Raw genomic sequence first — 24968 nt, forward strand, 5'->3', positions numbered from 1 at the left:
CGAGATCAAGTGTACAAACAATCTAAGCAAATTAATGAAGGGCAGATGATTTAAAGGTTTTTCTATAGATACAGTAAAGAATTTTGCCATCCGGACACATGAATATAGACTATCAGGCCAATAAATTACCTTATTATGGCCAAGTCACATATCTATGGATCTGGCCAAATCTCCTCTTTCCAATGGCAGAGTTCAATCTGGATTTAGTACCATCAGGCGGCCTTATCGGGGCAGAAAAGTATGTGAATCAAATCTACTGTAAGTACAGTTACAGAAACGAACTACGTTCTATCTTATGGCAATAACGTTCAGGTTTGTTCGACCCGTGAGATATGATCCCGAAAAAAACTAATTTCACGCTGGAAGTCCGATGTTTGACAGGGGCTGGCATGAGCTGGGAAGTGCAGTTCTTTTTTTATTCGAAAGCCCATCGAAAGCCCCGGGTCTCTTCTTTAATAGGACTACACACGCGTATGACAGCTTCCTTTATTTCCGTCTAATTCATTCCGTTTCCGCCGGGATGCGCAGAGATATTTATATCTCATATTTAGCTAATAACACTTAAAGTCATTGGTAAACAAACGTAGTGCTGAACATATACACTTTGACTGCTGTTTGATAGGGTTAGGGTCTTTACTCTACATTTGAAAAGAAAAATGCTACATTAATTAATACGGACTGTATTGATCTATTTAAGGCGTGAAATTATTGTCTGTCCGGCACCGGACCGCTCAGGTTTAAGGGGTTAAACACGCGTCTACATAGAAAGAGACAACAAACTACACAATTATAACACTTGCAACTATTTGACATCTTATAAAACAACTAGAACCACACATTTTGCTGCAACCACAAAGCATTCTGCGATGGAGGGAGTGGCCAACTCTGTAGTATTGCACAGTGTTTGTGATGAACCCCTGCAGTAGTCTCAGTGGCAGCATTTGAAGCTGTTGTCGTTGCCCTCTAGTGGTAAAAATGTGTACTGCAACTACTAGGGATGCCCCGATCGATCGGCCAGCAATCGGTATCGGCCGATATTCAGTATAAATATGAGATCGGTGAATTCCGATAATGCTTTATTTTCGCCGATCGTGAAAACCGATAGAAAAACATGATCCAATTCTTAGCGGAGATCTCACCTCCCTTACCCGTGTAAACAAGCTCCGGCAATAGTCTGCTCTAGTGCATGCAACCTCTGTGAGCTAACGTTAGCTACCGTTACTGTTTAAACAAAATTACCCAGTCAACTATTCACTTTTAATTTAATACATGAGGCATTGTCTTAACGGTATCTAGCCGGCTAGCTACTGATAGCTCCTGATATCAACAAATGCTCCAGCAATAGTCTAGTAGTGCATGATACCTCTGTTAGGTCACGTTAGCTCACGTTAGCTCACTGTTCAAAACGAAATGTCCCATTAAACTAAATAGTTCACTGAGGCATTGTCTTAACGTTATCTAGCCGGCTAGCAGTAGCTACAGATAGCTCCTGATATCAATGTCTTATAACATTGATTTGATGCATATTCGAGCCCCGGCTTGCATCACAGTCACGAAAGGGGCTTGCTGAGGGAGTAGGGTATATCTGCAGAGCCGCAGATATACCCTGCTGAATGTGATTTGACCAAAGCAGAGTATACACACAGACAGTGGAGATAGCGAGCATGGAATGAATCTGAGCAGGTTTGGTAAAGCTCCTACACTCCAGTCTAATGGCAAGAGCGAGTAAAGTGGTAATTTAGTTTAGAAGTGCTTCTTAAATAAACATATACCAGTATTGATCTCGTCTCGCAGAGAGGGAGAGAGACTGCCAGGTAGTCATGGTAGTCCTCCAACCAAGAATCCTTGAAAAGCATTACAATTATGAAGAGAGAGATAGATGGATAGATGGAGCAAGATAAATATAGAGACGGACAGATGGAGAGGAGCATAGTTGAGTGGTTCTTGGGGCAGACACAGTCCAAGTGTTGGCTCATGCAGATCATTAATACACATGCATGCACGCACACACACACACACACACACACACACACACACACACACACACACACACACACACACACACACACACACACACACACACACACACGCACACACACACACAGAGGTGAGCAGTAGAGTAGGATGAATGGTGTTCTTTTTAATGAAGCACAGCTGGGCTTGGGCTCTGCCCAAGGTTGGCGCAAACACTCAGAAACACAAACACACAATCTCTCTTTCTTGCTCGCTCGCTCTCTCTCTCTCTTTCACACACACTCAGAAACACACACACACACACTCTCAGAAATACACACACACACACACACACACGCACACGCACACGCACACACACACACATATGCACAGAGAAGTAAATGCATCTGGTTCATGTCTATGCCAGGCTGCCAGCCATCTCCTCTATTGTCTCCTCAACTATAGTATATATAATTATGGAATTATGTACATAATCACATATAATATCAAAAATATTATCAGATGAGTGTTCCTGACACAAGATTTTATCAAATGTGTGTCTGCGGCCTAATGTATATGGATTTGAGGGGTCCCACCACTCGTATGGTGGGGAGTTGGACACCATACCACCTCTACCTCCCAAGTGTGACCACTGTGTGATGGCACCATGAGTGATCTCAGTGTCTGACTACATGTCGGTTTGATATGAGTTTGTACTCGGAGGTAGAGGTGAATACATTTTTGGAGTTAAAGTGAGGCTGTGTGTCCACTGGAAAATGTGTTTGTTGATGCACTGAAATAGGTTTACTTTTGATAATTTTTTTTATTTGTGTTGATTTATTAAATATGGGAAACTTTCTAATCATATATGATATTTTATTGTGCCTTTTTATCCCATCCCCTAATTGAGTTGTTATGCCAATTCCACCCTGGTCGTTGCGCTGCCCTACTGTCTGTCTGGGAAGGGTGTAGACTACCACATGCCTCCGATACATGTGGGGTCACCAGGGCTGAACAGACCAGTAGGGGTCACTATTGCAACGACCAGGACTCATACTCCACCAGCTTCCACCTGTGAAGACTGCCAATTGTGTTTGTAAGGACAACTAGGAAGTCAGAGGTACCGCTGCTAGGAATTTAACATGCGTCTCTGCGGTGGTATGCGAGTGCTTAGACCTATATACTACCCAAATGCCTCTGTATATTCATATTATGGGTTAAAAGGGTTATTTAGACTTCCGGTTTGCTATGAACAGGTAGGAAGCCACAGGAAAGAGCTCCCGGTCAATAAATACCAAAAAAGGAAGGAAAACGATTCAAAACGAAATAAAAAGTGAAGATTCAAGGACTAAACAAAGAAGAAACAATGAACACGAGGATGAGTGAGAGAAAAACGGCCCCAGATGAAGAAAATACACTGATGAAAAGAAACCAACACGAGGAGATGACGCAACAGGCGAATCAAGCTAGCGAGACACTAGCCGACAGTGCAGGGATACCCAGCTGGGCAGAGCAGCTACAGGCTAGTATCCAAGTTAGCATGCAAGCATATATAGAGGCGAACCAGGCTAACGCACAGGTTGGGCTAGAAGCAATGCGTGACATACAACGGAATATTGAGAAACTCAGGGAAGAATTGAAGCAAGGACAGGATGAGCTCAGAGAAGAAGTGAATACGAGACTCGAGACAGTTAACGAAAAGATACAGAAGCAAGGAAAAGACATAGAAGCGATGGAAGAAAGAACAGCCGAGGTAGAAGAATGGAGCACAGAAGTACAGGAGATCCTGATAGCCATTATCGAACAACAAGAGAGAATGCAAGAAAAGATAACTGACATGGAGAGAAGATCAAGGAGGAACAATATACGCATGGGGACTGAAAGAAGGGATAGAGGGAGACTCGATGACCAGGTACGTGGAAAATCTAATCTGAAAAGAGTTGGAAAAGCCAGAGCTCGACAAGATGGAGATTGAAAGAGCACACAGGGCACTGGGCCCGAAACCACAACCATAAACCTCCGAGAGCAGTTATTGTAAACTTCTTGAGATTCGAAATGAAAGAAAGCATTCTCAGAGCAGCCTGGCGGGCGAAGATAGAAGTAGAAGGAAGGAAAGTTAATTTTTTATCACGACTATTCGACAGAGGTGGCTGTGAGGTGTCGGAGCTATGCAGAAATAAAAATAATTCGAAAGGAGAAAGAAATCAGGTTCCAATCACCGATGACCTCGCTGAAGGTACACTGGTACGAAGGCACCAAACTACAACAGCGCACAAGAGGCGACAAGGGACATGGTCCGGAGAGGATGGATGGTGCCGGGAGGAGGGGGAGAGAGACCGACGCTGATACAGAGGATGGAGAGAGCGCGAGTTGAGAGACGAGGACGAGGAGAGGAGGACGGGAGAGGGAAGGGAAGGGACCTGAAACGATTCGAGGCAGATCAACAATGAAGACGGACAAAGAAACACAGGAAAAGGGGCATGGAGGAGGAGACGTGTCGTGAAGGGCCACAGTGATCCGAGGGAGGATAAGTACAAAATAGAATAAACATGAAAGACTACCCAATACATACACAGAGGATAATGGGGGATACAAGGGAGGAGGGAGAATAGCTACAACAATCACTCCAAGGAGAATTAATTAAGGACACAAGTCTAAAACACAGGGAATAAATATATATAAACGCACAGGGAACACTACACATTGGAACGATATGGAAGCATAAGGGGATTACATGTGGCACACAATACAAATAGACTCGCTGATAAATGTTTCTGAGCAATAAGACAAATAAATACAGAGCATTGACCGGGAGCTCTGGGGCAGTTCACAGAACATTTTTTGGACTTATATAGTGAGCAAGGAGGCATCCAAGCCACTAGGGGGAGCCCTCTCACCAGGAGAGCCATTACTCCCCACCCACCAGCAGGGGACAGGGAGAGGAAAATAGAACTCCCTAATACCTTGGAAGCACCAAACGTGAATGTTGCTTTTTTCTTTTTATATGTGTACCAGGTAAAGATAGCAAAGGCTACAACCGCAAATATAATTTTATGTGAGATGGGTAAGACAGGAGGGCATTTGGAGAGGAAATATGACGCAAGTTAAAGGTATCAAAATGGTGTCGTTGAATGTGAATGGTATGAACAATCCAACCAAAAGGAGTATGGTGATGACGAAATTTTGAAAAGAAGAGATGCAAGTAATTGTCTTACAAGAAACGCATTTAATAGCACAGGAACACGAAAAATTTAAGAGATTTGGATATGAAAATACGTTCTACAGTTCTTTTAAACAGAACTTGAGGAGGGGAGTAGCTATATTAATTTAGAACTCAGTGAAATTCGAAATGACCAAAGAAATAAGGGACAAGGAGGGGAGGTATGTTGTGGTGAAGGGAAAAATGGAAGGACAAATGGTAACGTTAACACATTGAGTGCCACGCCCCTTCCGGGAAGTGACCACTTCCGTGCCACCCATTAACCCCATGTAAACGTAGTTGTAGTTTGTAGAACTAAACCTATATTTTATAGTATCGCTATGGGTCTAATAACGCCCTCGAGTCTCATTGAGCTACTTGTGGTCAACGTGCAAAAAACAGATAATTTTTTCATCCGTACATTTCCGTTTGATACCGTTTTGAATATGAACATAGTCCGGCCGCTTCTGAGCAATTCCAGGGAAAAGACACAAACAGCGTTTTTTACCGATACCAATTGTCCAACTCTTAATTTCCGATACCGATATCAACCGATACCGATATATGCAGGGTTCCCCCCCCCCAAAAACGGAATAATTTCAGGTAATTAACATTACATATCTCTTGTTGTGGAATTAACACAACATTATGCATACTTTTGACAATAAATAAAATCAGAATTTGTTCTTACTTGCTTGCCTGGGTAAATAAAGGTTATAGAATTTTTTATTTTTTGAAAACCGATACCGATATTTTCCGATATCACATTTTTATGCCAATATCGGCCGATAATATCGGTAGGCCGATAATATCGGACATCCCTAATATAGATAATAAAAGAAATACCGTGAACGTAGATCTACTGACCCCCCACCCTGACCGCCTGGGGCCTCTCGCTCAGAAAGTCCAGTATCCAGGCGCTCAGAGCGGAGCTCAGACCCAGCTCGATCAGCTTGTCCACCAGTCTAGTGGGGACTATGGTGTTGAACGCTGAGCTATAGTCAATGAACAACAGTCTCACATAGCCCCCCTTCTGGCGGTCAAGGTGAGAGAGGGTGCTGTGCAGTACTTGGGAGACTGCATCGTCAGTGGACCTGTTTGGCCTGTATGCAAATTGCATAGGGTCCATATCACTGGGGAGAGAGGCACAAATGTGATCCTTGACCAGCCTCTCGAAACATTTCATGGCCACAGAGGTGAGTGCCACCGGTCTGTAGTCATTGAGACATGCTGGGGAGGGTTTCTTTGGTACAGGGATGATGGTAGACATCTTGAAGCAGGCAGGGACCACTGACTCCGCCAGGGATTGATTAAATATGGCGGTGAACACAGGGGCTAGCTGGTTGGCACAGGACTTAAGTAGACACACGATGAAAGAGGGCATAATGCCACCCTCATGGAAAGAAGCCATAATTACCACAATAACATAAGAAGGAAAGGATAAAGAGCTATGTAGCAGTTTCAGACCTGTGTCCATACTTAACGTGGATTACAAGATGTATTTCGATAATATCCAAAAGATTTGAGACGTTTATGCCAGACATCATAGATGAAGATCAGACCGGATACATTAAAGGAAGACAGACGCAGGATAACATAAGGAAGATATTGCAGATAGTGGAGGAGATACAGAGGGAAGGAGGTAGTGCAGTACTGGTTAGGCTAGATGCAGAAAAGGCATTCGACAGTGTGGGCTGGGTATTTCTATACAAGGTACTAGAGAAGTTTGGTTTAGACCAGGGGTGGGCAATTATTTTTCCCGGGGGGCCGAATGAGCAACTGAAAATATGTTCCAAACTCAATTATGCATAATATACATTTTATTTCTATATAAAAAGCAGTAAATGGCATTGTTTTGACCCCTGGTAAGAGTGTATGTTATTATTTGGCAATTAAAAGGTGAGGTTAGCTTTCAAAAATATCATTTATTCAAATAGAATTTATTTCCAAAATGATAAACAAAATGTGAAACATTAATAACAAAGGGCATTTTGAGTTTCATATACTATTGAAACAAGGATTTTCTTAGCTTTCTAAAGACATCACATCATCTTATAGCCAAAATAAACAAGACATGTCACTGAACTGTGTAAAGAAAAGTGTCCCAGTAGCCTTTTTTACTTTACATGCCTATATTAAACATTTAATGTTTTCAGAACTGTGCAAAAAAAAGAAAAAAAAAATATCAAGTGTCCCATTTCACTTGTTATATTTCCACATTTTAGTGCTCTTCAGCTCTTTTTTTTTTCATTCAGTGTGATAAATCCAGTCTCTGTTGAGCTTTAACAAGTCATCAAAGTCAGGTTGCATGTCTGAGGTGGAGATGCGAAGCACAGCTGCCAGATGTTCATCAGTGAGAGAGGATCTGTACCTGGACTTGGTAAACGTCATGACTGAGAATGTCTGTTCACATATAGGTGGATCCAAAGAGAACCAACATCTTCTGAGCATGTCTCCTCATGTTTGGAAAGTTATCCTCCTTGAGAGCAGAGTACAACTCTAGCAGTGATGCTGACTTAAAGTGCTCTTTCAGTAGTGAATCAGACTGCAGGTCAATGAGTTCAAGCTGAACATCAGTGGGTGCACTATCAACACTGCAGGTAAAGGGAGAGGAAACCAGCTGCATTTCATCCTCAACCTTTTTGAAATCTTGAAAACGCCTTGAAAATTCATCATGCAGTGCTCCCAACATGGATGAGTACCTGTGCCGGTGATCAGCTGATGGTTTGACTTCTTTCAGGGTTTTCATGTGTTTGAGATTGTTGCTGCCTAGTTGCCTTGAAATTAATTGTCATGAAGGCTTTCACATGGCTATGCATTTCATGAGCAAAAATGCCCTTGCCCTGCAGTTGTGTGTTCAGTAGGGATGGGTTTGATTTTATTGATGGATTAAAAACACACAACAAGGATCCAAAGGATAACATGAGAGAGTAAAACCCTTATTTCCGTCATGGTCCCAGGGCTGTTAGGCCACAACAAAAAACACGACAATAACACAACACTCATACATTTAAAACATTATAAGACTAACCTGTCGCTAAAATTGTATACCCCACAATAACTAAAAACTGATTGGAAACCCATTCAAACTATAGGGGGCTAATCTTCTATTCTGTCCATGAGCCACTTCCTGACGCTTCTCTTGAAGCTGTGGAGGCTCAAGCTCTGCTTGATGGGGATAGGCAACTTGTTCCAATCCTGGGCTCCAGAGAAAGTAAGGGAGCATTGGCCCAGTTTCGATCGGAAAGAAGCAGGCTTCAGGTTTGCTATGCTTGCTCTAGTTCTGTGGTTGTGGGATTCGTTGACCGGGGTGAAGTAGTTTTGGAGGTATCTAGGGGACCTTTGGTTTATAATATTGTGCACTATGTTCAGTCTGAGCTGGGTAACTCTGGCCTCTATAGGAAGCCAGTTTAGCTCCTGGAAGTGACTCCTCCCTATGTGGGTGCGAGGGCCAAGGCCCATTACCACCCTTACTAGCTTATTTTGGGAAACCTGAAGCTTCTTTTTTATGTACACTGTCAGGCCCTCGAACCACGATACGCTACCATAGTCAAAGTGGCAGAGTACTAGGCTATTTGCTAATAGCCTGAGGCTATCTCTGCCAAGGAGGTTGGCTTTCCTAGCTAGGTACCTGGTGCGGGCGTTGACTTTGCCCAGTACTTGGGAGGCCATAGCCTCCCCATCTAGGCTCCCGTCTATCATACAGCCTAGATACTTCGCTTTTTTTTGCTGTTTTAGGGATACAGCTCCTAGCTGGATATTAAACTCCTGTGCTTTCCTGAGCTTGGGCTTGGAGGCTAATAGTACTGCCTCTGTTTTACCTAGGTGAAGAGAAAGCCTGTTGTCCGAAAGCCACCTGCTGACCCCTGCAAGTTCTTCACCTAGCATCTGTTCTAGTGTGTTCTGATCCTTGTGTGAGACTAGCAGGGCTGAGTCGTCTGCAAATAAAAACAAGTTACATGAGCATGCTGCTGACATGTCATTTATGTACAGTAAAAAAAGGAGAGGTCCTAGCACGCTTCCTTGTGGGACCCCACATACAATGGGCTTGGCCTCTGACATAGTGCCACTGACCTCAACCCGCTGCACCCTATCAGCAAGGTAGGAAGAGAACCATCTGACCACTGTCTCAGACATACCCAAGGCCTTAAGCTTGGAGAGCAGTATGTCATGGTTCACTGTGTCGAAAGCCTTCTGTAGGTCTAGAAGAACTAGCCCACACAGCTTACCTGAATCTATCTCCCTCCTGATACTGTCTGTAAGATAAAGAAGACATGTTTCAGTAGAGTAAGACTTCCTAAAGCCGGATTGGAGGTCGTACAGGAGGTCATGGCTGCTTGCATATTCCTGGACTTGTTCATGGACTATCTTCTCTAGGACTTTGGATAACACACTTAAAATTGAGACTGGTCTATAATTGCTGGGGTCAGATTTGCTCCCTTTTTTATATATAGGGATGACTTTGGCATTCTTGAAGTCGGTGGGTACCTTGCCTAGGTCCAGGGAGAGGTTAATAATATGGGTTACTGGTGGAGCTATAACTCCGGCTGCATCCCTCAGAAACCTGGCACTGATGCCATCTACACCTGTGGCCTTCTTGATTTTGAGCTCACCCAGCATCGCAGCCACTTTGACTACTGACACCTTGCTTAAGGAGAACGAGTTTGCCTTAACCCCTCGTTGGCTATAGTAGTTGGAAACAAAGTCATCACCAAACTGCTCTGTCTTGGGAGGTAGGTTAGAGACAAGCTTACCTGCTACCGATGTAAAGAAGTTATTAAAGATTGTGGCTACATTCTTTTTATCAAACTCCATTCCCATGTCTGTGGACAGGCCTATGTTGGACTCAGTAGTCCTTTGGTTGGCATCGCCCCCACCGCCTAGCTGCTTGAGGGTTTTCCACAGTTTAGTTGGGTCATTGCTGTTCTCCTTGATGGTTTCTGCAAAGTATTCTCTCTTAGCTATCCTGATCATTTCCTGAGTCTGGTTCCTGAGTTTTTTGAAGTGATCAAAGTCAGCCTTATCTTGAGAACGGTTAAACTTGGCTAGGGCAGAGTCCCTCCGTTTGATACTATCACCTATGGTGTGGTCAAACCATGGGTCTGATCGCTGCTTCACTCTGGTTTGTCTAAGGGGGGCTACAGAGTTTATAACCTTCAAGAACAGAGATTTAAAAGTGCCCCATGCTTGGTCTACCTCATTGGCCCTGAGAACTTGAGACCAGTTCACTTGCTCTAGCTGGGCCCTCAGAATGTCCCCTGAGTAATTCTTGAGGGATCTGGCAAAGATAGTTTTATGACCAGAAAAAACCTTTCTCTGCACCTTCCTCGAACAATAAATGAGATAGTGGTCACTGATCCCATACTCTATGACCCCACTCCTGGGGATGTTCACTTTGTCTGTAACTAGGATTAAATCAATAGTAGTCTTGGATACATCAGTTACCCGAGTGTGCTCTGAGATCAATTGCTTCAGACTGAACTGTTTACAGAAATTGGTATAAACTTTGTGGGTTGGAACAGAGGGATTTGTGACATCAGTATTAAAATCGCCCATTAATATACATTCTTTCTCCTCCCCTCCCCAAGATGACAATACAGCCTCAAGGCTCTCATAAAAAGAGTTCGAGACTGGGGGTCTGTAGCAAATTCCAAATAGAATTGGCTTGGAATGGGGCTGGTAAATGTCAAAGAACAGGGATTCGATTTCATCAGTAGAGACCGATCTAAGCTCATAGTTAATGTCTGAGCGGATGTAAGCGCAGACTCCGCCGCCGTTTCTGTTTCGATCTCTTCTCACAAGTGAATAATTGTTTATACCAATTTCGGAGCTGTCGATGGAATTATCGAGCCATGTCTCCGAGCAGCAAAACAAATTAGGATTTGTCGCGGTAACCGGTACCTGTGAATCAATACCGGTACCCAACGGTACCTTTTTTCTGTACTTTAGTCTCTAAAAATGTAATCTACCTATCAGTTGTGAAAAAAGAAATCCAAACTTCAAATAACCACACTTTCGACCGTTTTCGGCTTGCCCCGACTGCTTTGTTGTTGAATCAAGTCAAATCCTAGGTAAGCATATATTGTGCGTGTGAACGTTGGCCGTACAATGCCCAGGTCTGGTTTAGACAAAGACGCTATGAGAACAATTAAAGCACTATCAGGAACCGACAGCAAGAATGAAAGTAAATGGCAGCCTGACGGACCGAATCAAACTAGAGAGGGCTACCAGACAGGGCTGTTGTCTTTCGTCGACGCTCTTCAATGTATTTATCGAACCACTGGCACAATTAATTAGACAGACTAAGGACATCAAAGGGGTATAGATAAAGGGGACAGAACACAAACTAGGTTTATTCGCAGACGACATGATAGTATATATGAGACAGCCAGACACAAGCTTCACGGTACTGATGGATCTACTGAAAATATGGGCACTATTCAGGATATAAGCTTAACGTGACGAAGACACAGACCTTAACATGGAACTATACTCCAATGACAGAAATTAGGGAAAGGTACGGAATTAGATGGGGCATGGACAAGATTAAATACTTAGGAGTAAACATCACAAGAGAAGTGGGGAAACTGTTTGATGCAAACTATATACAGATTAATCAGAACATCAAGAGACTTAGAAAGATGGACATTAATGCCCCTAGACTTCAACTCAAGGATAGAAATCATCAAGATGGACATACTACCAAGGTTATTATACCTATATCAGTCTTACCAATACCACAAAACCAATTCAGAGAATGGGACAGACTGATATCGAGATTCATTTGGGCAGGGAAGAGGCCGAGGATCAGATATGTTACTCTACAACTACCAAAGGAGAAGGGGGAATGGCAGTACCCAGTCTGAGAGACTATTACTACGCAGCACAGCTCAGAGCAGTGACATGCTGGTGCAATGTTAATTATGAAGCCAGATGGAAATACATTGAAAAGGAAGGGGAGGGATACAATGTACAGGCACTAATAGGGGATAGGGAACTATTTAAGAGACAGGAACAATTGCTAGATCCAATCACTAAATTCGCTTTAATATGGAACACAGTAGTAAAAACACACAAGTTCGAAAAATAATACAAGGTCTTGAGATGGGGAACACACGACAGTAGATTCAAGCCGGGGAGGGGAGACCATGGATTCAAAAGATGGGAAAGGGGGGGGGGGGGGTAACAGCGATATGTACAATGATAGAAAAGGGAGAAATACAGACCCTACAAAAATTGAAAGAAAGATTTGGACTAGAGAATAAAGACCACTTTAGATATCTACAGATTAGATACTATTACAACAAAGAAATAAGAGGAGACAGGGACGAAGAACAGAATGGAATAATTAGGATGATAGTAAGGGCATATGAAAGGAAGAAAGGGAGGGTCATATCAGCAATGTACCAAGCAATAATGGACATACAACCAAATACATAAAAGAAATATGGGAGAGGGAACTAGAGATCGAGATTACAGAGGAAGAATGGTACAACATATGCAAAGTACAGCACTCAACAACTGGTTCAAGGGTATGGAGGGAATTTGGATGGAAGAACATAATTAGATTATTTACACCAGGGATAAAAGGCAAATATGCACCAGCACAGACATTTTGTTGGAGAATGTGTGGAAAAGGGGGTGCGAACCACACACACATATTCTGGGAATGTCAGAAAATAAGAAATTATTTGGAAGGAATAGGAGAGACAATAAACGAAATAATAGGATACGAAATACCCCAGACAGGCTTAGTGCTGTATCTAGGAAATCTGACGCTGGAAGATATACAGATCTGGATATATGGATCATTGCTACACCCCGTTCAGAGCCGGGTGCTCCGCCATTAGCGGGGGCTACAAGCACATAGGATCACGACTCCATCTTCCTCATTCCTGCTTACAGGCAGAGATCACGCTGTCGTGTCACGTGAGGTAAAAAGATGGTCCGACCAATCAGAGGCCACGCTCCAGGACGCCCTCGAAGACGTCGACTGGGGAATGTTCCAGGGAAGCGCCAGTGACGTCAGCGAGTTCGCAGACACTGTTGTTAGCTTCATAGCAACCTTAGCTGATAGTATCGTCCCCACAAAAAAGGCGAGGGTGTTCCCGAACCAGAAACCGTGGGTGGACAGTACTATCTCGCACCACTGCTTACAACCTGGGCAGAGAGACAGGAAATATGGACGAGTATAAAACAACAGTCTACACTCTGCGCAAGGCTGTTAAACTTGCTAAGAGGACGTATGCTGACAAAATGGAGGCACAAATGGCACACAATGACACAAGAGGCGGAGACTGAGGACGATAACTGACTACAAAGTCAGCGCCCCCTCAATGGGGAGCGACAACGCCTCTCTCGCGGACAAACTCAACTCCTTCTACGCTCGGTTTGGGGCAAACAGTGGCGACGCTAGCTCACCGGCTAGTGACGTCACTGGCGCGCCGGCTGTTGTGGATGGGGGGGGGGGGGGGGGCATCCGCGGGGGGGCGGGGACGCTCTCTCATTGACGGAACACAGTGTGAGAAGATCATTTATGCGGGTGAACACCAGGAAGGCTGCTGGCCCAGATGGAATAACAGGATGCTTAAGACCTGTGCTAACCAGCTAGCCCCTGTGTTCACCACCATATTTAATCTATCCCTGGCGTCGTCAGTGGTCCCTGCCTGCTTCAAGATGTCTACCATTATCCCGGTACCAAAGAAATCCTCCCCAACAGGTCTCAATGACTACAGACCGGTGGCACTCACCTCTGTGGCCATGAAATGTTTTGAGAGGCTGGTCAAGGATCACATTTGTGCCTCCCTCCCCAGTGATATGGACCCTATGCAATTTGCATACAGGCCAAACAGGTCCACTGATGATGTGGTCTCCCAAGTACTGCACAGCACCCTCTCTCACCTAGACCGCCAGAAGGGGAGCTATGTGAGACTGTTGTTCATTGACTACAGTTCAGCGTTCAACACCATAGTCCCCACCAGACTGGTGGACAAGCTGATCGAGCTGGGTCTGAGCTCCGCTCTGAGCGCCTGGATACTGGACTTTCTGAGTGAAAGGCCCCAGGCGGTCAGGGTGGGGGGTCAGACCTCCAACACCATCACCCTGAGCATCGGGTCCCCCCAGGGCTGTGTTCTGAGCCCCCTGCTGTACTCACTATACACACATGACTGTGTGGCCAAGTTCAGCTCCAACTCCATAGTGAAGTTTGCGGACGACACAGTGGTGGTGGGGCTGATCTCGGACAACAACAAGAACGCCTACCGGGAGGAGGTTGAGGTACTGGAACGCTGGTGCCAGGACAACAGCCTGCTCCTGAACATTGGTAAAACCAAGGAGCTGATCGTGGAATTTAGGAGGAGACAGCAGGGGACACACACACCACTGAGGATAAACGGGGCTACCGTGGACAGGGTGAGCAGCTTCAAGTACCTGGGGGTCCACATCTCAGAGGATCTGACATGGAAAACACACATAGACTCAGTCGTAAAAAAGGCGAAGCAGCGCCTCTACCACCTGAGACAGTTAAGGAAGTTCAGAGTATCTGGGAAGATACTCCAGTCCTTCTACTCCGGAGCTGTAGAGAGCATCTTGACTGGAAACATCACTGCCTGGTATGGAAACAGCACGGCACAGGACAAGAAGGCCCTACAGAGAGTGGTGCGCTCAGCCGAGCGTACCACGGGTATTGCACTACCACCCCTGCAGGTCCTATACAACAAGAGGTGCAAATCCAGAGCCTGCAGAATAATGAAAGACCCACACCACCCACAACACAACAGCCTGTTCAAGCTGCTGCGGTCAGGCAAATGCCTGCGAACACGAGGAACTAGGACAGAGAGACTTTGGCTCAGCTTCTTCCCCCAGGCCATCAGAGCCTTGAACACTGAACTCTCCACACACAAGCACACATGAGCACACACACAACACACACACTGTACACGCTCACACACTAGCAGCCACTTTAACATGAGCACACACACACTCATGCTGCACACGCTCACACTTATGGTCACTTTACAAAAGGAAAGGTCACTTTAAGAATAGTATAGTATGGGGCGGCTACGTGGCGTAGTGGGCAAGGCGCTCGCCACGAATGACGGAGACGCTGGGCTTGCCTGTTCGAGCCCAGCGCTCCACATTGCTTTCAGTTTAGCTGGTCGTTCATACTAATACACATTGGCCGTATTAGGGGGTGGGAAACTGATGGGTGGGGATCGGGCGTTGTGGACAGCGACTCCTACAGGTCGGTTGGTGCGCCTGCGCAGTAGAATCAGGAAGTGTCGGGGGCAGCGTGAGCCTCCCACGCGTTACTCCTCGCCACTGAGAGATCGAGCTGCGCAGGTGAAAAGATGCGACTGCTGTTACCTCAAGTACCGGAGGGGACTTGTGCTATGTATGACTTAGTCCACATTGCAGCCGGCTTGTGGGAGGCAAGAAACAGCGTTCGTGACAGGGGAGGGTTGAATTGGATGATACGAAATTATAGAAAATGGGAGAAAAAGTGGATACAAAAAAAATAATAGTATAGTATAACTTGAGATTGTATAATATAGCATTGTATAGCAGTGTACATAAAGACCCAGTGCCTCATCCGTAGCTAACAGTGTATTGCACTACCACAGGACCTAGCATGTCCTACCATGCTCTGTAAATAACTCACATATACCGATATGCCCTACTTTGATTACTTGTATTATTGCACAATGTCGTTCTATTGGATTCTTATTATATTATTATATATTACTATTGTATTATGCACAATCGTTGCGGGCAAGACCCCCCGCATTTCATTGTATACTTGTATGCCGTGACAAATAAAACTCTTGACTTGACTTGACTTGATATACAGGGGGAAGACAAATATCTGTTAAAGATACTATTAGTGGCAACCAGGAAAGCAATAACCAGACTGTGGTACAAGGAAGATCCACCGACTAAGGACCAATGGGTAGGAATAGTAGAGGAGATACAAGAAATGGAGAGAATAACATATGCTGAGGTTACAGGAGGAGAAATTCATATCAAGATGGGAAAAATGGGAAGACTATAGGACAATTAGGAACGACACCACAGAAGAATGAAAAGGAAACAAGAAAAGGAATTGAAATGTAAATAAACAATGTAAAGATAGAATTTACCGATGAACCCATGTCACCCCCTGTCTTTTATTTCAGTTTTCTTTTTTATTATTATAATTTTTTGTTTATTGTTTCTGTCTGTTTGTAAATCAAAAAAGTAAAAAAAAAAATTGGTTATTTAGCTCATATTCTGTTTGTTTTTCTGGGTGAATGAAGATGAATTATTTATATAATTTCGCCCTCTCTCTATCCTCTTTCCTTTCTTCTATTTCTCTCTCCTTCTCACTCCTCTCTTGCTATCTTCTCTCTATCTCTCTCTTTCTCTATCTATTTATCTCTCTATCTCTCCTCTCCTCTGCTCTCTCTCTCCTAGGTGGACATTGAGATGTCATTTGTGGACCAGTCAGGCATCATGTCCCTGGTGGAAGGCTTGCTCCAGTACTCCTGGCCCGCAGACAAAGGTCCCATTAATGTTCCCTTCCAGACCATGACCTATGAAGAAGCCATGGGAGACTATGGCGTGGACAAACCCGATACACGATTCAGTATGAAGGTGGGACACAGTAGGTTATACTTTAGTGTGTGTGTGCTAGGGATGGTCCTCCGTTTTCATGAAATAAATAATCATACTTAATAAATCATCATGAGTCTGTTTTAGTCGAATAAATAAGGAAATCAAATCCAATTTGTTCAATTTATTGAACACAAGAAAAGGAGAACTAAAATTAAATCAGTACTAGGAGTGCATGCATGAGTTGTGTGTGTGAGGGGTGAAAATATCTACACATTAGAAAACAAAATGTATCAAAGACTATACTCCAAACATGCATCGCTTGGGTTTACTGACTTTCTATTATAAAAAAAACAAAAAAAGCAGGGGACAAAAAGCAGCCTCCCTCCCAAGCAGGTAGGGGTGGGAATCGCCAGAGACCTCATGATACGATACTATCGCGATACTTGCGTCACGATACGATAGTATCGCGATACTAAATATTTTGCGATACACTGAGTATTGCGATATTAATATTGCGAAATATTTTGTTATTTTTTGCAACTTTTTTTTTCAAACTTTGTCAACATGTTTTATCTAATAAAATAAAGTTCAGTCTGTTCATCTCACTTCAATAATTTTTATTGCAGAACATGGTATTTTCTCAAGCAGAAACCTGACAAACTGAACTGTTTGTATTACAGTCATATTCCAACTTAACTGAATGCAGATGTGTGTGTGTGTGTGTGTGTGTGGACTACTGTACTATTACAGGTATTGAAATGAACAATGCAACTTCCTTATACAATTTTTTTTAATTTTTTTTTATGAATAATTAAATATCGATACTTGGCGTCCCTGTATTGATACAGTATCGCCACGCAAAGTATCGCGATACTACTATGTAATGATTCCCCCCCCCACCCCTACAAGCAGGTGGTATCTGGCCTAAGACAAGTGAGAACATCCTGGAGAACATCCTGTCTTGTCTGACTCTGTTACCTCTTAGCTCTGTCTGTCCATTGATCTGACTGTCTTGTCTGTTGGTTCTAGCTCACCTGTCTGTCCATTTATCTGACTGTCTTGTCTGTTGACTCTATAGCTGTGTCTCTGTCTGTCCATCGATTTGACTGGTCTGTCTGTTGACTCTAGCTTTCTGTCTCTGTCTGACCTTCTTGTCTGTCCAGTTGATTGATATCAGCGAGGTCTTCCAGAACACTGACATTGAATTCCTACGATCCGTTCTCAGCCAACCAGGAGGCTCCGTTCAGGCTATCTGTGTCCCAGAAGGAGCGGTAAGAAAATGACATTTATGATGCACACAAGGAATTTACTTATCTCAAGCCCTGTCCTCCTTTCTTGATTCTCCAATCACAACTGTTGCTTTCAGTTGTGACTGAAAGCAACAGTTGTGATTGGAGGATCAAGAATAAGAGGGCAGAATTTGAGATCAGGCCAGTTCCCAACGACAATAAAGCTCCTTCTACTGTTTGTAAACAGTGATGAGGACAGTATGGGTGAAACCATGCAACATTCTGAGTCTGAGTATTTCTATTGATCTCGTCCTGTCTTGAAAAAAAAATACTAAAATGTTCCAATATATTTCCAAATTATATGTTCTACTACAGCATTATCCAACAGACACTTAGCCATGTCATCTCATTGGTCAGATAGGCATTACAATTGCTTTAAGACCCTGTAAAGTGTAAAGTATACATATGGGTTATTGTTACAGTAGGCTAACTAGTGGTAACCATGGAGATAATGGTGGTAATTGTATTGTATGTCGAAAGAACGGAAAGAACATGTGTTGTTATTAGTGCTGTCAATCGATACAAATATTGAATTGCGATTAATCGCATGATTGTCCATAGTTAACTTGCGATTATTCGCAAATTAATCTCATTTAAAAAAAAAAGGATCTACCTTAAACAGATCTTTTTCAAGTTCCAAGTTTTAATACTCTTATCAACATGAGAGAGTCACATGCTTTATGCAGCCATTTAAAGGCCAACTTGCAGGTTAAACCCTACTCTTCAATTATGGGTAGATTACATCATTGGTATCTAATTTAATTATTTTTTCCCCCCCATTTGACGCCGGAAATGCCACTCAGAAAGGGTTAAAAAGGTCCTTGCACGAATAACATGCACGAGCAAATCTAAAAGCTTATCAGACGCTAGCAGGGCTGCGACATCACTCCAGGTACAACTTACCCTACTTCTGATCCACTACAATGGAGTTTGACGAGTGCAGAAAGCTATTTCCTTGAACCAAATGGACGCCTTACAAGACGCAGATGGGTTTAATCGTCGGAGACTTTGATGGACCAGCTACAACTGGTTGAAACAAGGTAGTTATAAGGTTTTTAATGTCGTAAAAAAATTACTACATTTACCACTAGGCAGCCTGTTGTTCAGTAAAGCAGCGCTACTGGTCTGTGGGCTGTCGCCTTATCCCCGGGTCATAGTATCAAGCTGGCTATATAGCTGTGGCTAACGTTACCCCGCTAACGTTAGCATTATGTCTACTGTCGTGCATGTAAAAGAGTTTTGGGAACAAGTAAAATGTGCAGGTCCTCTTCTCAGACCTGTGGGGCAAAGCACTGCACATGCATAATGCCGGCTAGCAAGCTACACGTCGCAGCATGTTGATACGATAGTAGCCCCCTCGGATAGCACTCGTGCATCACAGTCACGAAAGGGGCTACCACGATAGCTATTAGCTAACTAACGTTAATGACACAATGATCAAACACCTTATAACTACTACTACTGTCGTGTCCATAAGTTCCCTGGCAGAATACTTGTGAGGACAAAGGTATACAAAGAGGAGAGAACCATTTTAAATCGGGCATTGTTAGGAGTTTCGAGAATGGCGGCTACCAAGCTAAGCTAAGCTACATTAGCTACTAACGTTGTATACACAATATGTACAACGACACAATGATTTACATTATTACAAATATGGTAACGTGGTTGTGGCTTTTACAAATGGTGGTTAGCTTTAGAGATGAATGGCTATGATCACGGAGCAATAGTGTTAGGTGAAACAGATACATTTTCATTCATCACTCCTCGGCTAGTAGTAGCAAGGCTCTCTGCTTCCTGCCACTAGCTGTGTGTGACTCTCAGAGCCCCTGCTGCCCTGCACCTTGTGTGACGTCAGCATTAAGATGACACTCGCACGCTATGATTCCATGCATTAAAATATGCATGTGCGTGGAGCTTGTGGTTTGGTCGACAAAATGTTTGATAAAAACGCAAAAACTGGGTCAATTTCGATATTTTTTTCCCCTCATCATGAAAGTCAGCGTTGACCTAGTCACACAGTTTATTGAACACAAATACAACCTGCAAGTTGGCCTTTAACACAAAAGGATGACCCTCATGCATTGCAAATTTGCATCAAATTCAAAACAGAGTGATGCACAAAATAACTTAACACTTTGACTGCCATGAAACGTGTTTAGACGTCATTGCTGGCCATGCTCAAGTTGCCGGGGGACGCTGTACAGCGTCCTTATATCAATATTTCAAAAATCTGCGATCGGATTCATATGTCCCCTCCGCTGGCCTGAGATCCACCAGCAGGACCCACTGAGCTCTCTGGCGGTTCAGGAGCGCCATCTGGTGGCCGATCGGCGCAATCGCTTAACAGGATGTGCCATAGAGGTTGTGCTAGACGTCCGTAGTACTTCCGGGCACTCGCTATAGGTCCCGGGACTCTGGCTCGTCACGCTACACAGTGATCGATTGCCAATAACTCGATAAACAACATGATTTGGACGTATATACCATTATACAAGCTGGAGATGGACCGGGTAAATTTACATCCCATAATGATAAGACTTCTACTCTACGATGATCGCCCAACGGCGCGCGGAGACTGGGGTGAGTTTCAGCGTGTAACGTTACCGTCTTCGATACTAACTGCTATTATCAACATTTGACCCACATTAGATGATTGGTATAACGCTGCCCACGGAATTATAAACGCCCCCTAGCCCATCCGGTCAACATCAGATGACGTGTAGTAACTTCTAGAAGTACGTCTAGTTGGAATTTTTTATATCGCGCTGATTGCCATAAAACTGTATTGCATCATCAATATAATGCATTTGGGGCTATAGATCACGTTCTGGAGAAAGCTGCAGAAAGAGATGAAAACATACTTATACATTAGACCATACTTTACTATGAATATGTGAATGAAAAAGTTTAACGTTGCTACACAATGAACAATACATATAGGACTTTGAATGGGCCCTAATAATGGCAATGTAGCAATAGAATTTAAAAAGTTATAGCCATGCAAAGAAGGGGTACTTCTCCATAGACAAATAGAGCCGGCAACCTATGGTATATCATGAATTTAACCCAAGGCAACCAAAGTGTTAAAAGAAAATAATAATTTAAAACAATGAATAAAGTGTGCATGAAATAATAGGGGAAAGAAAACGTTAGGAACTTGTTACATTCACCCACACAAGGGCTGAGTAATCACACACCCCCCTCTCTCTCACACACACACTCTCCCAGCTCTCTTTCTCTCTTGCCCCTTCCTCATCTCTCTCACCCCCCCTCTCTCTCTCTATATCTCACACACACACTTCAGTATCAAACATAGTATCAATGAGAGCATCAATAATACACCTGAGTGAAGTAAAAAAAAATAAAAATCTTAAAAATTAATCATGAGTTAAAAAAAATAGTGGCGTTAATAGAATCGGGCGATAATGCGTTAATACCGCGTTAACTTTGACAGCCTTAGTTATATATATTGTGGCAGATATCATCCCTCGTCACATGGTTACGTGGAGGAAGGTAGATACTATTGCCACGGGCAGAGGAGAGAATTGAGGAGTTGATTGGGACTGATAGAATACACCTGTGCACCACGTGATCACCCACATCTCACACAGAGACACACCTGGCATAAAGGTCTAGGAGAGACAGAGAGAGGTTGAGTGGAGGTGAGGAAGGAGCAGAGATCGTGGGGAGAGTGTGATATATCGAGTTTGTGAGGTGAGAGGTAGTTGGAAGAAGAGGTGAGAGCGAGTAGGTGTTCGTGGTACTGGACCGGCTGAGATACCCCCTGTTAAACTGACCCTGGACCGGACGACAAACCCTGAGTATTGAACATTCCCTTTTTTGTACGAGAGCCTGTAATGTGTTTTGACCCTCGACTGTATTTTGACTACTCTTTTGCCTATCGGACCTGTACTTTGGATCAATAAATATCAACTGTTTATTGAAATTGTGCTTGTGTGGACATTGGAATTGTTTGTTTTAGTCCGTGTCAAGCATGAACACCACAAGGCTTGTCACAATATATATATATATATATATAACTAAAATGAGAGAACCTTCAAAAAGAAAGAAGGGACTGCACACTCCTCAGGACTGGTTTTAGCTTTTTTATTGCACAACACGTTTCGCTTCTGCTTCCTCAGGTGCTATGCAGCAGGTGTCAATAATCATCATCATTATATACAGCATATTCCATCCCACATTGTAACACATCAAGCCCATTGGCTACTCAATTATCACATTTAATTTATCATTTTGCAGGATGTAATGCATATCACTCGCATGTATAAATATGATGCATAAAGACCACATATATCCACATAAACTCATTTTGAAAATTATATATAATAACACAATATGAGAAGTGACAAATACCTAGGTCATTAGATATGACAAACAATTTAAAGTAGATTTAAAACCACACCCACATAGGTTACAGAACCCCTGGGGTAGTGATTACAAAAATGGATTCAACTCAAGGGATTCATTTAGACCATGGGGTTCCACAGAATTCAGAGTAAAAATCCAATATGTTTCCCTTTGTAAGAGAAGCTTTACTATATTAGCGCCCCTCGGTGGTAGGGTGACTCTTTCGATTCCAATTAACCTTAGAGAGGCTGTAGAACCATGATCTCTCTCTTTGTAGTGTCTAGCGATGGCATAATCCATATTGCTGTTCCTAATGGCTGCCTTGTGTTCTGCTATTCGCACCTTCAAATTTATTTTTGTTTGCCCAACATAGACCTTACCACAGGGGCATTTCAGCATGTATATAACATGAGTGGTGTTGCAATTAATAAGATCCCTTATTTTATATTCCTGTCCAGACTGTGGATGGTAGAAAACCTTTGTTTTCATGGTGTTTGAACAATGGGTGCATCGACCACATGGATGGTTACCACACAGCTCTGTTCTTAGCCAGTTAGAGTGACTTACTACAGGGGATTTATACATAGAATTGATGACAGAGTCCCTTATGTTTTTTCCCCTTTTAAAACAGAATCTTGGTGGTAATGATGAAATGTTTTTTAATTGGGGGTTACATTTGAGTATGTTCCAGTGTTTGTCAATAATGTCTTTAACAACTTGAGATGAAGTACTATATTCTGAAACAAATGTGACTCTGTTACCTAGGTCGTCTTTTTTGTCAGATTCCAAAATGGTTTCCCTCTGTACATGTTTTGTCTTAATTCTGGCTGTGTGTACCACTGATGTATCCCCTCTGTTCAAATCTGTTGCTCATTTCATCTGCCTTCTTTTCTAGGTCTGTAGGATCACTACAGATACGTTTAAGGCGCAGGAATTGTCCGTATGGGATATTCTCTACCATACGTCTCTGGTGATGACTCTGTGCATGTAAAATAGTATTGCGGTCTGTTGGTTTACGAAAAATAGTAGTGTTCAGGTTTCCCTCATTATCTGTTGATATCCGTAAGTCTAAGAAATCAATATGTTCTCTGCTGTGTACCATCGTGAATTTTAAAGTGTGATGTGTACCATTGATGTACTCCCTGAACTGGAATAACTCATCTTCCGAGCCAACAAACACCACGAGAATGTCATCTATGTAAAAATTACATTTTTCAAGAGGGGCGAGGCATCTTGGTTGTGGATAAACTGGGATTCCCAGTGGCCCATAAATAGGTTGGCGTAATTAGGTGCAAATGCAGAACCCATGGCAGTACCGTGGATTTGAATGTACCATTTATCATCAAGCATAAAGTAATTGGATTTCAAAATAAAATTCGTCAAGCTGAGTAAAAAATCAGAGGAGACTTCATCTGTACCCAGAAAAAATGACATAGCCGCCAGGCCATCCTCATGTAGAATATTAGTATAAAGACTCTCTACATCAAAGGATACCAAATATGCATTTTGTGGGATGGAAGTCTTTAACGACTTCAACACATCCCTAGTATCTGCAAGGTATGAAGGTAATGTCTTTACAATATCTTTAATGAAATAGTCCACAAATTGACTTAAAGGTTCTGATAAGGAATTGTTTCCTTAGTCATCACCCGAGAGACGTATGGTAGAGAATATCCCATACGGACAATTCCTGCGCCTTAAACGTATCTGTAGTGATCCTACAGACCTAGAAAAGAAGGCAGATGAAATGAGCAACAGATTTGAACAGAGGGGATACATCAGTGGTACACACAGCCAGAATTAAGACAAAACATGTACAGAGGGAAACCATTTTGGAATCTGACAAAAAAGACGACCTAGGTAACAGAGTCACATTCGTTTCAGAATATAGTACTTCATCTCAAGTTGTTAAAAACATTATTGACAAACACTGGAACATACTCAAATGTAACCCCCAATTAAAAAACATTTCATCATTACCACCAAGATTCTGTTTTAAAAGGGGAAAAAACATAAGGGACTCTGTCGTCAATTCTATGTATAAATCCCCTGTAGTAAGGCACTCTAACTGGCTAAGAACAGAGCTGTGTGGTAACCATCCATGTGGTCGATGCACCCATTGTTCAAACACCATGAAAACAAAGGTTTTCTACCATCCACAGTCTGGACAGGAATATAAAATAAGGGATCTTATTAATTGCAACACCACTCATGTTATATACATGCTGAAATGCCTCTGTGGTAAGGTCTATGTTGGGCAAACAAAAATAAATTTGAAGGTGCGAATAGCAGAACACAAGGCAGCCATTAGGAACAGCAATATGGATTATGCCATCGCTAGACACTACAAAGAGAGAGATCATGGTTCCACAGCCTCTCTAAGGTTCATTGGAATCGAAAGAGTCACCCTACCACCAAGGGGCGGTAATATAGTAAAGCTTCTCTTACAAAGGGAAGCATATTGGATTTTTACTCTGAATTCTGTGGAACCCCATGGTCTAAATGAATCCCTTGAGTTGAATCCATTTTTGTAATCACTACCCCAGGGGTTCTGTGTAACCTATGTG

The 24968-nt window shown here is 43.0% G+C and overlaps 1 protein-coding gene across 1 annotated transcript in view; it reads left to right on the forward strand.

The window, feature by feature from the left end:
* The window catches only part of dars2 (aspartyl-tRNA synthetase 2, mitochondrial), a 116490-nt gene that overhangs the window by 54110 nt on the left and 37412 nt on the right, over positions 1–24968 (forward strand). Inside the window, exons 10-11 of the mRNA XM_084327421.1 lie at positions 16604–16783; positions 17908–18015. Coding sequence (XP_084183547.1) covers positions 16604–16783; positions 17908–18015 — 288 coding nt within the window. The remainder of the gene's footprint in view (positions 1–16603; positions 16784–17907; positions 18016–24968) is intronic.

Source organism: Notolepis coatsorum (genome assembly GCF_963971535.1).
Source record: "Notolepis coatsorum genome assembly, chromosome: 13".
Taxonomy (NCBI): Eukaryota; Metazoa; Chordata; class Actinopteri; order Aulopiformes; family Paralepididae; genus Notolepis; species Notolepis coatsorum.